Source organism: Cetorhinus maximus, chromosome X (assembly GCF_964194155.1).
Source record: "Cetorhinus maximus chromosome X, sCetMax3.hap1.1, whole genome shotgun sequence".
NCBI classification, from domain to species: domain Eukaryota; kingdom Metazoa; phylum Chordata; class Chondrichthyes; order Lamniformes; family Cetorhinidae; genus Cetorhinus; species Cetorhinus maximus.
Window position 1 is genome coordinate 13,154,851 of NC_135917.1, and position 15,535 is coordinate 13,170,385.

The following is a 15,535-nucleotide window of genomic DNA, read 5'->3' on the forward strand; positions in this document are numbered from 1 at the left end:
ATGACCCTCTGAGAGAAAAAGTGTTCTCCTCATCTCTGTTTTAAACGGGCGACCTGTTATTTAAACAGTGACCCCTAGTTCTAGATTCTCCCACAAGAGGAAACATCCTCTCCACATCCACCCTGTCAAGGCCCCTCGGGATCTTAAAGGTTTCAATTAAGTCACCTCTTACTCTTCTAAACTCCAGTGGATACAAGCCTAGCCTGTCCAGCCTTTCCTCATAAGACAACCCACCCATTCCAGGTATTGGTCTGGTAAACCTTCTCTGAACTGCTTTCAATGCATTTACATACTTCCTTAAATAAGGGCCAATACTGTACACAGTACTCCAGATGTGGTCTCAGCAGTGTCCTGTACAACTGAAGCATAACCTCCCTACTTTTATATCCAATTCCCCTTGCAATAAACGATAACATTGTTAGTTTTCCTAATTACTTGCTATACCTGCATACTAGCCTTTTGTGATTCATGCACTAAGACACCCAGATCCCCCTCCATCTCAGAGCTCTGCAATCTCTCACCATTTAGATAATATATTTCTTTTTCTTGCCAAAATGACAATTTCACATTTTCCCACATTATACTCCATTTACCCAGGGCTTTGTCCACTCACTTAACCTATCCATGTCATTTTATAGTCTCCTTATATCTTCACAACTTACTTTCCTACCTATCTTTATGTCATCAGCAAATTTAGCAATCATACCATCCATCCTTTTGTCCAAGTCACTTATATAAATTGTAAAAAGTTGAGGCCCCAACACTGATCCCTGTGACACACCACTCGTCACATCCTGCCAACCAGAAAAAGACCCATTTATGTCTATTCTGTTTCCTGTTAGCCAGCCAATCTTCTATCCATGCCAATATGTTACCCCCTATACCATGAGTTTTTATTTTCCTCAATAACCTTTGATGTGGCACCTTATCAAATGCCTTCTGGAAATCTAAGTACAGTACATCCACCAGTTCCTCTTTATCCACAGCACATGTTACTTCTCCAAAGAACTGCAATAAATTGGTTAAACATGATTTCCCTTTTACAAAACCATGTTGACTCTGCCTGATTGCCTTGGATGTTTCTAAGTGTCCTGCTATAACATCTTTAATAATGGTTTCTAACATTTACCCTATGACAGATGTTAGGCTAACTGGCCTGTAGTTTCCTGCTTTCTGTCTGCCTCCCTTTTTAAATAAAGGACTTATATTTGCTATTTTCCAATCTAATGGAACCTTCCCCGAATCTTGGGAATTTTGGAAAATTAAAACCAACACAACTATCTCACTAGCCAATTCTTTTAAGATCCAAGGATGAACTCCATCAGGACCCAGGGGTTTGTCAACCTGCAACTCCAACAATTTGTTAAGTACCACTTCCCTGGTGATTGTAATTTTCCTGAGTCCCTCCCTCCCTCCCAATTCCTGATTTACAGCTATTTCTGGGATGTTACTTGACCGAAGCAAAATACCAGTTCAATTACTCTTTATTTTCCATTATTAATTCCCCAGACTCACTTTCTATAGGACCAACGCTCACTTTGTTAGCTCTTTTCTTATTCAAATATCTATTGAAACTCTTACTATCAGTCTTTATATTTCTCTCATGCTCGAATTTTGCCCTCCTTATTAATCTTCTTGTCATTCTTTGCTGTTCTTTATATTTCGTCCATCTCTCATCTGCTAAAACTGCTCACTATTCCAGGATCACCCTGGAATGTAAAGATAACCCCCGGCTTCTTTTCTCTACTGCAAACCATCTTCTTAAACCCCTCTCCCCTGTCTCCTCCACCCTCACCTCCTGTAAGCCCATGGACTTCTTTATCACTAAGATCGAGACAATCCAACCAATTGTCTCTGCCACGTCCTTCCCTTCCACTAACCCACCTGGCCATACTTCCTATAATACTAATCCCTGCCCTAGCCCTGAACTCTCATATTTCTCTAGTTTCTCTCCTACCTCCCCTCATGCCTTCTCCAAACTCAACTTTCCCATGAAACCCACCTTCTGTTCCCTCAACCCTATCCCCACCGCTGATCCACTGAACTTCCCTCCTGGTCCCCGTGTTAGTCGATATTGTAAACAGTTCTCTCCAGGTGTTGTCCCTCTCTCCTTTAAATCTGCCGTCATCACCACTCTGCTTAAAAAAAAAACCCTTGACCACCCCCAAAATTGCCATCCCATCTCCAACTCCCCTTTCTTCCCCACAGTCCTTGAGTGTGTTCTCACCTCCCAAGTCCATTGCCAGAACTCCATGTTTGAATCCCTCCAATCAGGTTTCTGCCCCTGATACTGAAACAGTCTCTTATCAAAGTCACAAATGACATCCTGTGTGACTGTGACACAGGTAAACTTTCCCTCCTCGTCCTTCTCGACCTGTCTGCAGCCTTTGACACGGTTTGACCACACCATCCTCCTCCAGCACCTCTCCACTGTCGTCCAGCTGGGTGGGACCTGCTCTCACCTGGTTCCATTCTTATCGATCTAATCGGAGCCAGAGAATCACTGGAAATGGCTTCTCTTCCTGCTCCTGCACCGTTACCTCTGGTGTCCCCCAAGGATCTATCCTTGGCCCCCTCCTATTTCTCATCTACATGCTGCCCCTCAGTGACACCATCCGAAAGCACAGTGTTAGTTTTCACATGTACGCTGATGACACCCAGCTCTACCTCACCCCCACCTCTCTCGACTCCTCCACTGTTAGTAAATTATCAGGCTGCTTATCCGACATCCAGTCCTGGATGAGCAGAAATTTCCTCCAATTAAATATTGGGAAAACTGAAGCCATTGTTTTTGGTCCCTGCTCCGAACTCCGTTCCCTAACTAATGGCTCCGCCCCCCTCCCTGGCAACTAATCAACAACTAACCAGACTCTTTGTAACCTTGGTATCATATTTGACCCCGAGTTGAACTGCTGACCACACATCCACACCATCACTAAGACTGCCTATTTCTATCTCTGTAACATGGCCTGGCTCCGCCTCTGTCTCAGCTCATCTGCTGCTGAAACTCTCATCCATTCCTCTATTACCTCCAGACTCAACTATTCCAACGCCCTTCGGGCTGACCTCTCACATTCTAACCTCCGTAAACTTGAGGTCTCCAAACTCTGTTGCCCACATTCCTACTCACACCAAGTCCTGCTCACCTATCACCACTGTGCTCTCCGACCCATTGACTCCCGGTCAAGCAATGTCTCGATTTTTATAATTCTCATCCTTGTTTTCAAATCCCTCCATGGCCTCGCCCCTCCCTATCTCTGTAATCTCCTCCAGCCCCACACCCCTCCGAGATCTCTGCGCTCCTCTAATTCTGGCCCCTTGAGCATCCCTGATTTTAATCGCTCCACCAATGATGCCTTCAGCTGCCTGGGCCCCAAGCTCTGGAATTCCCTCCCTAAACCTCTCCGCCTCTCTACCTCACTTTCCTCCTTTAAGACACTCCTTAAAACCAACCTCTATGACCAAGCGTTTGGTCACCTGACCTAATATTGCTATGTGGTCCAGTGTCAAATTTTGTTTCAGAACACCCCCTTGAAGCATTTTATTACGTTAAAAGCGCTATCGATAAAAGTTGTTCTTGTTAATATCTCTAACTTGGGGATGTTGAGGTTAATGTTAATGCCCCTTCTGTCCCCTTGGCTGACACCAGCTGACTCAGCAGAGGCCTGGGATGACAGCTGGAACCTTTCTAGTCTGGATGGGTCAGTCTCACATTCAACAGCATACTAGCCCACTGAGTGTACTGAGACAGTAGAAAGGATATCTTCTCTCCCACTCTGGCCATTGGGGCTCCCTGTGCTATACACTAGCTGCAGCTGAGAGTTTCCTTCATTAACTTCTCCTGGGCCAGTGTGAAGACGACACTTAAGCTTTTCTCTACTTGTGGGTGACACTGCCCTCGATGTTGCTGCTGTGGGAGAAGGCTGAGCTGCTCAGAGTCTTCCCATGGTGGCATGACTGAGGGAAGTCATCTGTTACTGCAAATCCAAAAGCAAAATACCGTGAATGCTGTAAGTCTGTAATAAAAACAGAAAATGCTGGAAATACTCTGGTCAGGCAGCACCTGGGGAGAGAGGAACAGAGTTAATGTATCCAGTCATTACCTTTCATCAGAACCAGACAAAGTTAGACATGTAAAAGCTTCTACACTGGTGAAAGGGAGGAGGCTGGGAAAAAGAACAAAAGGCATGTGATAGGTTAGAAGACAGGAGAGATTAAGAGTTGGCGGTGCAAGGCTAAAGGGAGTGGTAATTGGCCAAGTAAAGAAACAAAGAAAGCTAAGTAGAGGAGATATGAATGGTAGAATGAAGAGCAACTGCCATCCAAAAGCAAAAACAAGAAAAATATGATTAAGACTGAAACATGCAAAGAAACCATAACCTCTGCTCCTTCGTTTTATTTCCTTTTGTGGTATTGAGGTGTGATATGTCAGTAAGGTATATACATTCAGAATGCTTACGGCCAGGTGATTGATATTAATACCGAGGCTTGTATTTCACACTTTGAAATGTTTAAAATGTTTTTCTTTTTGTTTTTGAAGCACGATGCTTGTTTCAACCAGAGCGGTCCATATTCCGACCTCTTCCCTCTCAACAATCAGACTTTGGATGTTAACATCTACAAAGGGGTAAGTAGCATACACATTTAACCCAGACAAGAAGTGACATTTAGCATGGCCCCTGTTCAGTTTTTTCCATGGTTATGGGTGGAGAAAGTGCTCCAGTGTTGTTTTGAAACAGAAAATCAGCTTAAAGACTTCAAAATGCACTCTTTCAGTAAAATACAAATGAGCTATTTCTAACTGCAGTGTATAGGTGATATAACTGAGGTTACAGGGTGAAAGTAGAACTGTTCTATATGGTGGGACACAGTGAAATGAATCTGAGCCCTGTTATGCAAGGATGGGCCCCAGTGCAATTATTCTGGATCTTTGCTCAATTCACCGGATTGTGCCTCTTGATCGCTCTCTTGCTCTGAGGCTCTCCCACTCTGTCTCCAATGCACACTCGCGTTGCAACACTATTGCACTTCCCCTCCACATTTCTACCTTATACTGTATGGTCTTGGTCTCTCACATGCCAACACCCTCTACGTCTTCTGTTTAGGCTTTCAGGCTCGCTCATGCTGCCACTCCTCTCTCAAACAAACAAATGCTTGCTCTTTTTCTCTCTTTGTGTCTCTCTCTCTCAATCTTGTTTGCTGAAATTTCATTACTTCCTCCAGCCCACAGGAATCATTGTGGTCTTCATTAAGATCCAGAAATCTCTTTCCCACCATCCAGCAAATGACATCTTCTTGATTATATAGGGCAGTCAATGACAACTTGGCTACATTCGCTTCCGATAACCCTCCTGTTGTCTTTCTCGCAGGGCGTTGTGTTGGGCTGTTACTTTGGTGCTGCCGCTCTCTACATCTGGGCCATTGGCATCCTGGCAGCAGGTCAGAGTTCAACCATGACTGGAACATACTCGGGACAGTTTGTCATGGAGGTAATCTTTACTCAAGAATTTGTGTTTTTTTTTTGCCTTTGAGTTTTCTTGTTACCCACAGATCTGCTTGTGTCTGGAGGAACATTTGATGATCCACTGAATTAGATGGGTCTTATTGCTCACTGAATATCTGCTGGGGTGAGGGGGTTGTAATGTTGGTTAGGATGAAATGAGGTAAAATTTTTGCCATGATTATTTCTGACATTTGCTAACAAAAAACAATGGCCACTGCACTTCCAAGTAATTAATTGGATGCAAAGCACTTGGGGCATCTCTGAGACTGAATAACAGTGAGGATATTTCCATCAGAATAGATTTTTTTTCATAAACGGCACAAATCATGACTCCCGCACAGTATAATCATTATGTACAAACTTAGTGCTTCTTACCGCCTCGAATTCTCAGACTCTCGTCAGTACAGTGCCTACTACAATTCGATTCACCTGGGTTTGTACTGATGGCATTCCCTTTTGTCTGCTGGCTGAAAGTATTAGCTCCAAACTCATTTTGTGGAGTCAACTCTTAACGGAAACAAAGTACAAAATTACCACAATCCATGTTGCAGATGGGAAAGTGGCAATGTTAAACTGAGATTTTCTTCTGCAGTTCAGCTTCACGTACGTTTTTGAGGTGATGTTCAGAGAACTTTACTTTGTATCTAACCCCGTGCTGCACCTGTCCTGGGAGTGTTTGATGGGGACAGTGTAGAGGGAGCTTTACTCTGTATCTAACCCCGTGCTGTACCTGTCCTGGGAGTGTTTGATGGGGACAGTGTAGAGGGAGCTTTACTCTGTATCTAACCCCGTGCTGTACCTGTCCTGGGAGTGTTTGATGGGGACAGTGTAGAGGGAGCTTTACTCTGTATCTAACCCCGTGCTGTACCTGTCCTGGGAGTGTTTGATGGGGACAATGTAGAGGGAGCTTTACTCTGTATCTAACCCTGTGCTGTACCTGTCCTGGGAGTGTTTGATGGGGACAGTGTAGAGCGAGCTTTACTCTGTATCTAACCCCGTGCTGTACCTGTCCTGGGAGTGTTTGATGGGACAATGTGGTTTGATTTGTACAGAATGTCAATCATTGAGTGAATCACTCAAAAACTGTTAATTTTATATATTTTTTTAAAGGGCTTCCTGAACTTGAAGTGGTCTCGCTTTGCTCGTGTTGTCTTCACTCGGTCCATTGCTATCACTCCTACACTGCTGGTTGCATTGTTCCAAGATGTGGAACGTCTGACTGGAATGAATGACTTCCTAAATGTTCTTCAAAGCATGCAGGTGAGAGGATTCCCCTTCAACAACAAGATCTTGTACATGCCTTTGAAATATAAAAAGGCACTTCACAGACAAATTAGAGGAAAATCCCACAGAAAGAAGAGAGATTAGGAGGCTTAACAGCCTTATAAAAGGGTTGGGGGTCTGAGTTTTTAAATAGTGAAAGTGAAGTTTGGAGAGAGTGTTTCAGAGAGCAGGGCTGAGGTACCCATTTTAAAAAAAAAATGTTTTCAGAAAAATAGCTTTTCCGCCTATTGGGAGCGAGGAGAGGGGGGCATGTGCAGGAGAGATGATGGCAAGAGTGGGATGTGCAGAAGTCATTGGGAACAGAACTTTTAAGAGATGGTATAAGACTTAAGTAGATTGCAGTGTTTGAATGAGATAAGTTGTTTATTCATGGGGACAGGAATTTGAAGTTCAGTGTGTTGCGGGACTGGGTGCCAATGTAGAATGGCGAGGATGCAGCTGAAAGCCAAGTAAGATTTGTACAGATCAGAATACAGGCAGGTGAGTTTTGAATAGGTCAGAGATTATGGAGGCTGGATGCCAACAAGCTGGGTATTGGGGTAGTCAATTTTAGTTAAAAGCTCCGTTTGAGGTCAAAAGGTGACCGAGGTTGCGGATGGTCTCTGGCTGAAGAGGAGGATGGAGTCGGTGGCAAGGGAGCAATATTTGTGGTGGAGTCTAAAGACAATGGCTTCACTGTTTCTGATGTTGAACTGGAGGAATGTGTGACTAACCCATGTTTAGATGTTGGATAAGCAGACTGGCAGCACAAAGGCAGACAGGAATTTTCATGTGTAGAAGCAAACAACATTTTTAAGAGAGTGCGGGGAAATCTGGATTCAGCAGTGTGTTACTTGTGTGGAATCCTGGTTTGTAACCGCATCTGTTTAACTTGCACCTCCCCTCACCAATTGAGGTGAGATTTCATATGGCTTTGAGCAGCATGACCTGACAGGATGCGAATGCAAAGTACAAATTCAAGAGACAATCCGATAAACTTCTGCAGAGCAGATTTGAGGAGGTGGGATTAAGATTAAAAAGGACAAAACTGTGGGTCTAATTCTATTTCTCTGCTTCTAAAAATCCTTATGTTGGATTCTTTGAAGAGTTGGGCATTGACATTTTGTTTTTTTTTCCTTTAAGATTGATGGTGCAGGTCCTTTCTCATGAAAAATAAAAAGGGTTGGATCATTTTTGTTTGATGTCATTCTCTGCTAGTTCACTCCCTTCAGTCCCAGAACAGCAGCCTCAGTAAACACTACCCCAGTCCTGGATCACCCAATCCACTCCTGGAGAAAAAGCGCCAGTGAACTCTGACCCAGTCCTGGTCCCACACATTCTTTCCTGTCATGTTTCAATTGTTGTTGTCAAGATATTGTCTGGGGCTCCTTGGCAAATACAATACAATTCTAAAATAATTACTTAAATAAAAACAGAAAATGCTGGAAATACCCAGATGGTCAGGCAGCATCGGTGGAGAGAAACAGAGTTAAGGTTTCAGGTCGATGCCTTATTATCAGAATTTGGAAAAATTAGAAACATAGTAAGTTTTAAGCAAATGAAAGGGGAGAGGGTGGACAAAGAACAAAAGGGAAGGCCTGTGATTGGGTGGGAGAGAGTAAAAGGCAAAAGGGATCATGGTACATGGCCAAAGGAGTGGTGATGGGCCAAAGAAATGAAAGATGTGTCTAGAGAAGGTGTGAATGGTAGAATGATGAACAGCTGCTGTCCAAAAGCAAACTAAAAGCAATAAACAACAGTAAAAACAACCAGCAAAGAAAAAAGAAACAAAATTGGGGCAGAGATTACCACCTGAAATTGTTGAAGTCCATATCGAAACATGAGGTGCTGTTCCTTGAGCTTGCGTTGAACTTCATTGGAACACTGCAGGAGGCCGAGACACAGAGAGGTCAGTATGAGAGCAAGGTGGAGAATTAAGATGACAGACAACTGGAAGCTAGGGTTCGTTCTTACAGGCTGAATGGAGGTGTTCTGCAAAGTGGTCACCTAGTCTGTATTTGGTCTCCCCAGTGTAGAGCAGACCCCATTGTGAGCAAAATAATCAAAGTATATAAATTGAAAGCAGGAAATCGCTGCTTCACTTGGAAGGAGTGTTTGTGGCCTTGGATGGTGAGGAGGAAGTAGGTAAAAGGATCTCCTGCACTTGTAGTAGTCCCAGAAGACATCAAAGTGCAAGAAATTTTGATGGCTGCCAATAAACTAGAGAACGAACTAATCAGAGAGAGGAAACAAAAGGAATTAGGTAGTTAGGAGGAATTTGGGGTTTATTCTGAAGTACCAGATCGGGGACAGCCAGCCTTGTCATAGATAGATTTGTACAGAAAAGGTCCTTACAGATGGGGCTCATAAAGCTAAAGTGAGGCTAGTTTCTCAGGGCTTTGAAGGACGATTGGACAACACAGATGTTAGAGTGGGCTGTCCCACTACGGGAAAAGTAATTCTGGAAGTCTTTTTAGCTTTTTTGGCCACACATTGATGGGAGTGTAGATCAATTGACATAAAAGTCATGTTTCTGCAGGGTGAAAAATTTCAGAGAGAAGTGTTTCTGAAACTGCCTAAAGAGGCAAGTGATGCAGAAGGGAAACTATGGAAACTAAACAATGTGTTTATGGCCTGAATTATGTCTCGATGGTGTGGCATTTTTCAGTGAGATCTGTTTTACTGAAAGCAGGATGTGTTCAACTAAAAGCAAATCCCTCAATGTTTAATTGGTATCAAAAAGGGAAACTTTTAGGCATCTTCATGATGCATGTTGATGATTTCTTATGGAGCAGTACTGTGGAATTTAAGAAATGTGTTATTAATACAATTCAAATGGAATTTAAAATAGGAAGTCAGGCTCTGGGGGCTTTTAAATATATTGATTTAGCTAGAATAGGTCAGGAATAACTTTGAATCAGTAATCCTATCTAGAGAGAGTTATTCCTATCCCAGTTAATCGTGCTAGGTCATCACAGAAAGTAATGTCACATCTAAAGAAGAAACAGAATAGCGTGAAGCTTGACTGGTCGCTTGAATTGGTTATGCATTCAGACAAGACCAGATGCTAGTTTTGATGTATTGTAACTAAATACTACGATGAAGCACCCTAAAGTCGAGGACGTTTTAAGCGCAAATGAAACATTAAAAAAATTAACTATGGAAAAACCCGTACTTAAGTTTCCATCCTTGGGTGACTCAACATGAAATTAGTTATTTTTAGTGATGCTTCTCATGCTAATCTTCCTGACGGGTGTTAGAGTGCAGCGGGAGGAAGCTAAGAAAATAGAGTTGGTTCTTAGCAGTGGAAATGGGATGTTTGTCAATTGTTCTACTTTAGGGGAAATTCTATACAAGGGTCGTACTGAAGATAGTTTGCCCATCGAATGTTACATAAATAATCGCTCCTTGTGGGATAATGTTCACTGGACTGAAAGTGTAAATGTAAAAAGATTTGAGGATTGACCTTGCTAGCATGAAGCAAATGTTAGCAAAAGGGAAAATCTCCAAGTTCAAATGGGCTGATACAAGTCATCAATTATCTGATTGTTTCATGAAAAGGAGTGCTTGTACCAAAAGATTATTAGGGGGTGTCCCTAGAAGAAGGGTGTCTTGAAATGTAACGCTTTACAGTGAGTATGGAAAGTTCTTTTTCTCTTCTTCCATTTGCTTGGAAATATTGTTTGTGGATATTATATAAATTTTGTTTAAGAAAAGAAAAAAATGGGCTTGTGTTCTCGTTACGATTGTATCTGTATAATTCTGGTTTAATTCATGGTGGCGCAGCCCAACCTGACCCAACTCTAACAGATGACCTTTGAACTCTTTGCAGCTGCCATTTGCACTGATCCCGATATTGACATTTACAAGTATGAGCTCAATAATGCACGACTTCGTCAATGGCCTGTAAGTAATCTAAATGCTGATTATTTTTCTTTCATCTCTGTCTTGTAATCAAAAAAGAGGATTGCACAGTTCACGTATCTGTTACTCTGCATATACAATCTTAGAATAGATTCCAGCTGTAACTCAGCCCTGGGTATCTGGTATTCTATATGTAAATACCCAAATCCCTTGATAAGATCCCAGCCTATCAATCATTTCTGGCCTTTCCAGCAACACCCACACCCAAGAACCAATTAAAATACAAACAGCCTAGACTCAAGTGTAGGGTATAACATTATAAAGGTTACAGATGGTACCAAACATGGGGAAAGTAGTAGATAATGATAGTTAGAAGCTTCAGGATGGTGAAATGGGCAGAAACATGGCAGATGGAGTTCAGTGAAGTGATGCATGCACTTTGGGAGGACTAAAATAGAAAGTCAGTTTACTATAAATGAAAAGTGTCAATGAGAAGAGAGACCTCCGTGTCCATAATAAATCCTTAAAGGTGACACTGCAAGATTATGTGATTTAAAAAAAGCCTATGGGTTACTTGGTGCTCTAAATAGAGAAATAGAATATAAAAGCAAAGAGATCATGTTAGAACTTTATAAATCACTGGTTAGGGAACAACTGGATGATTGTGGACAATTTGGACATCACAAGTCAGAAAAGATGTAAACGTCTTAGCATATGAAAGAGGCTCACCAGAGAAGAGGGTGAGTTTGGAAAAGTTAAGACTTTTCTCCTTAGAACTGGGAAGATTTCAAAATTTGAGGATGAAATGAAACTTGGAAGCATTGTAAACTGTGAGGAGGCTAGTGTAGAACTTCAAAAGGACAGAGACAGGTTTGTGGAATGGTGGGGGGCAGATGAAACTCAATGGAGAGAAAGGTGAAGTGATTCATTTTGGTAGGAAGAATGCAGAGAGACATTGTAGAATGAAGGGGCAGAGGGACCTTGGTATATATGTGCATAAATCATTGCAGATGGCAGGGCAGGTTGAGTGTGTGGTTAATAAAGCATACGGTATCTTAGGCTTTACTAATGGGGGCACAGCATACAAGAGCAAGGAGGTTCTGCTCAACTTGTGTAGAACACTGTTTCGGCCTCAGTATTGCGTTTGGTTCTGGGTACTGCACTTTAGGAAGGACGTGAAGGCATTAGAGAGGGTGCAGAAAAGATTCACAAGAATGGTTCCAGGCATGAGGGACTTCAATTAGGAAGATAGATTGGAGAAATTAGGACTGTGCTCCTTGGAGAAGAGAAGGTTGAGAGGAGATTTGATAGACATATTCAATATCATGAGGGGTCTAGATAGAGTAGATAGGGAGAAACTGTTCCCATTGGTGGAAGGATCGAGAATGAGAGGGCACAGATTTAAGGTGATTAGCAAAAGAAGCAATGGAAACATGAGGAACTTTTTTTACACAGCAAGTGGTTAGGATCTGGAATGCGCTGCCTGTGTGTGGTGGAAGCAGATCAGTCAAGGCTTTCGAAAGGCATTTGGATCCTTATCTGAAAAGGAAGAATGTACAGAGTTATGGAACAGGCGAGAGAATAGCACAAGGTGGCTTGCTCATTCGGAGAGACAATCTAGACATGGTGGGCCAAATGGCGGCCATCTGTACTGTAAGGATTCTGCGATTAAGCGGTGACCTAATTAAGGTTTTCAAGATGAGAGGTTTCGATAAATTGGGGAAAATTGTTCCCTCTGGGGAGTGACTAGAGGTCATAGATGTAAAGTTATTGGCAAAAGATCCAGAGGGGATGAGGAGTGACAGTATTGGTGTGTAGAGAAAGGATTGATGTACACGAGAGGTTCAAACAGAGTCATTATGATTTGAGATTAAAGTTAAAAAGAGACTGCTAAATCAGTGGGATTGTAGTCCCAACCTTCTAATTGTGGAAGGGAAATGGAAGAGGAAATCTATAAACAGAGTAAGGAAATAACAAAATTATTGTTCTGGGAGGTTTTAATTATCCTCTGATTGATTGACACAGGAAGGGAGTAAATAGAACAAAGGGAATGGAATTCCTGCAAAGTGTGAAGGGTTCCTTCCTTGAGGCTCTATGCTGACAAGGGGAGAAACAGTGCTAGGTCTGAGTGATGAAATAGGTCGGATAAATGATTTGAATGTGGGGGAACACTTGAAGAATAGTGAACATAATATAAGACCCAAAGTCCAAACAGAAAAGAAAAATATTAGTATAAAAACCAAGGGGAGAGGGAAATCTTGAATTGATGAAATGTAAGATGAGAGATATTAAAATAAATGAAAGGCAAATATCAGAGAAATTTAAGATAAAGGAGGACAAAGTGCTGGGACCTCATGGGAAACATCTGAGGGAAGGGGAAGAAATAGAGAAGGCTTTTGAAATTATATTTAAGTCTATGGAGAATGGGTGTGTCTGAGGACTAGGGAATCACTGATGTAATATCCATTCTCAAAAAAGGAGACAGAGTAAATCTGGGTAATTACAGGACAGCTAGTTTAGCATCTTTGTAATCTTTAAAGATGAAATTACTGAATATCTAGATGAAAAGAAAATAATTAGAAACAGCAGCCAGCACAGATTTCAGAAAGTATCATCATACTTAACAAACTTGATGCTATTGAGGGTTTTAAACTAATCTGGCAGGAGGGATGGGCACCAGGATGAAACATTAGAGAGGAAACAAGGTGCATAGAGGACTGGGAGAGCCAAATAACACTAGAGTAAACAATTGTTCAGAAATGGGAGGGATCAGATGGTGTAAATATGAGGCAGCCTGGATTGTACATCAATGCCTGGAGCATGGTAAATGTTGGTGAACTGAAGGCACAAGTCGCCACATGACACTGACATTATTGTGGCAATAGCAGAGACCCAGCTCAAAGAAGAAGAGGATTGATAACTTAATATTCCTGAGTACAAGATAAGCAGGAAAGACACTGGGGGGAAAAAAGAGGGGTGTCAGTATTGATCAAATAAACTATGATAGCACTGGAGAGGGATGATTACGTTGAGGGTTCAAAGAATCTGTTTGGATACAATTAGGGAAAAATAGCTGAGCTGTTATGCTGCTGGGTGTATACTATATTCCATCAAATAATGGGAAGGAGATAGAGGAACAACTTTGCAGGTAGATTGCCGAAAGATGCAGGAACTAGAGTAGAGACTTCAGTTATCTTAATATAAGCTGGGATGGTAACAGTGTAAAGGACAAAGAGGGGGAATAATTCCTGAAATATGTGCAAGAGAACTTTCTTATTCAGTGTGTTTCCTGCCTAATGTATGGCTGTGAATGCTGGACCATTTAGAAGAGTGACAAAGCTCAAATAAGAGCGTTTGAAATGAAAGGACTCGGATGGATATTACATGCGTCATGGGCGGCCAAGCAGACAATCGAGTGGGTGCTCGAGAAAGCTGTGTTTGAGGCAGTGACATCAAGGAGGCTCACATATTTTGGACATGTGATGTGAGCAGGAGGGGAGTGTTTAGAAAAAGAAGTAATGCAAGGCAAAACACCTGGAAAAATTCAAAAAGAAGACCAAAGATGGCATGGATGGGTAATATTAGAACGTTGTCTGGTGCCTCTGGGATAGGCAGTGGGGGCAGCGGAGAATAGAAATCGGCAGAGAAAGATTGTTCATAGTGCGACCAACCCGTGGAACAAGGATGTATGAAAGACAAGACAAAGGAATTAGGGGAAGGGGAGCAAACGTGGTTGAAACTGCTTAGAAGGGAGGAGGGAGTTAAGGGTGATTTTTCTCAGTGATTGGAAATAGATAGTGGTGTTCTGCAGGATTCTGTTCTGGGACCAAGATGTTCACTGTGCACCAATGATTATGATATAGGACTGTAGGGAATGAGGTCCAAATTTGCAGATGGTACTAAAAATAGGCATAGTAACCAAGTCTGAGGACCAGAGGAAGTTGCAAGAACATTAATAAGATAGTGGAATGGGCAAAAAAACTCACTTGGAAATATGAGGTGGCACATTTTGGTATATATAAAAAAATTATGTACTTTGAATGGGGAAAAGCTGGGTAATGTGGAAGAGCAGAGTGATTTGGTGTTGAAGATGGGGATAGGAGTAGGTCATCCGGCCCCTAATGCCATTCAGTTAGACCTTGGTTGATGTGCACGTCATCTTGGGCTGGAAAAGGTCAGGAAGAAGGGGACACTGTTTGAAATCTTTTACAATTAACCCGATATCAGAGAGCAGGAGAAGCTTCATTTACCCAGCGGGATGTGAAGCTGTGGGATGTGCTACTGGAGTCAGTGATTGAAACAGAGTATGTGTCAACATTTGGGAATCAGTTAGATGGGTGGTTGAAGCAAAGGGGTATAAAGGGATATTCTGGGAGCATGGGATTAGAATACTGCTCATGGATGGAAAAGCACCAACACACTGGTGGGGCTGATTGGCCTGCTTCCATGTTGTAATTTCTGTGTATTTCTATATTAAATTGGCCCTGGCCTGTTTGAGACTCTGCTGTTAGAGTGAAGAGGCCTTAAGCATAATTAACATTTGTGTGTTTTTTTCCTCAGGGCCTGGAAGATTGCTGGTGGAATCATTGTTGTTATCGTCTGTGCAATTAATATGTACTTTGTGATAGTTTATGTTTCGAGTCTGGGGCATGTGGCACTTTACCTGGTTGCAGCCGTCATTTCAGTTGCATACTTGAGTTTTGTCGTTTACCTGGTAAGTCCTGGCACAGATTCTTCGGTTATATAGTTACAAGTCATGAAAAGCACTTCGATACTGTCTCAGTAGGTGCATGCACTGCTCGGTGTGGTGCTGATGCAAAGCTGCAAAGTCCAGGTCCAGTTGGGTGTACAGAACATAACTTCAAAATTTGCAGACGATACAAACCTCAAATGTAGTAAATAGTG

At 42.3% G+C, this 15,535-nt stretch overlaps 1 protein-coding gene across 4 annotated transcripts in view; it reads left to right on the forward strand.

The window, feature by feature from the left end:
- Positions 1-15,535, forward strand: part of LOC144672633 (natural resistance-associated macrophage protein 2-like) — a 184,811-nt gene that overhangs the window by 68,048 nt on the left and 101,228 nt on the right. For all 4 annotated transcript variants that reach the window (XM_078534484.1, XM_078534483.1, XM_078534485.1 and 1 more), the window contains exons 11-15: positions 4,541-4,627; positions 5,370-5,489; positions 6,614-6,763; positions 10,599-10,672; positions 15,191-15,344. In XM_078534484.1, coding sequence (XP_078390610.1) covers positions 4,541-4,627; positions 5,370-5,489; positions 6,614-6,763; positions 10,599-10,672; positions 15,191-15,344 — 585 coding nt within the window. The remainder of the gene's footprint in view (positions 1-4,540; positions 4,628-5,369; positions 5,490-6,613; positions 6,764-10,598; positions 10,673-15,190; positions 15,345-15,535) is intronic.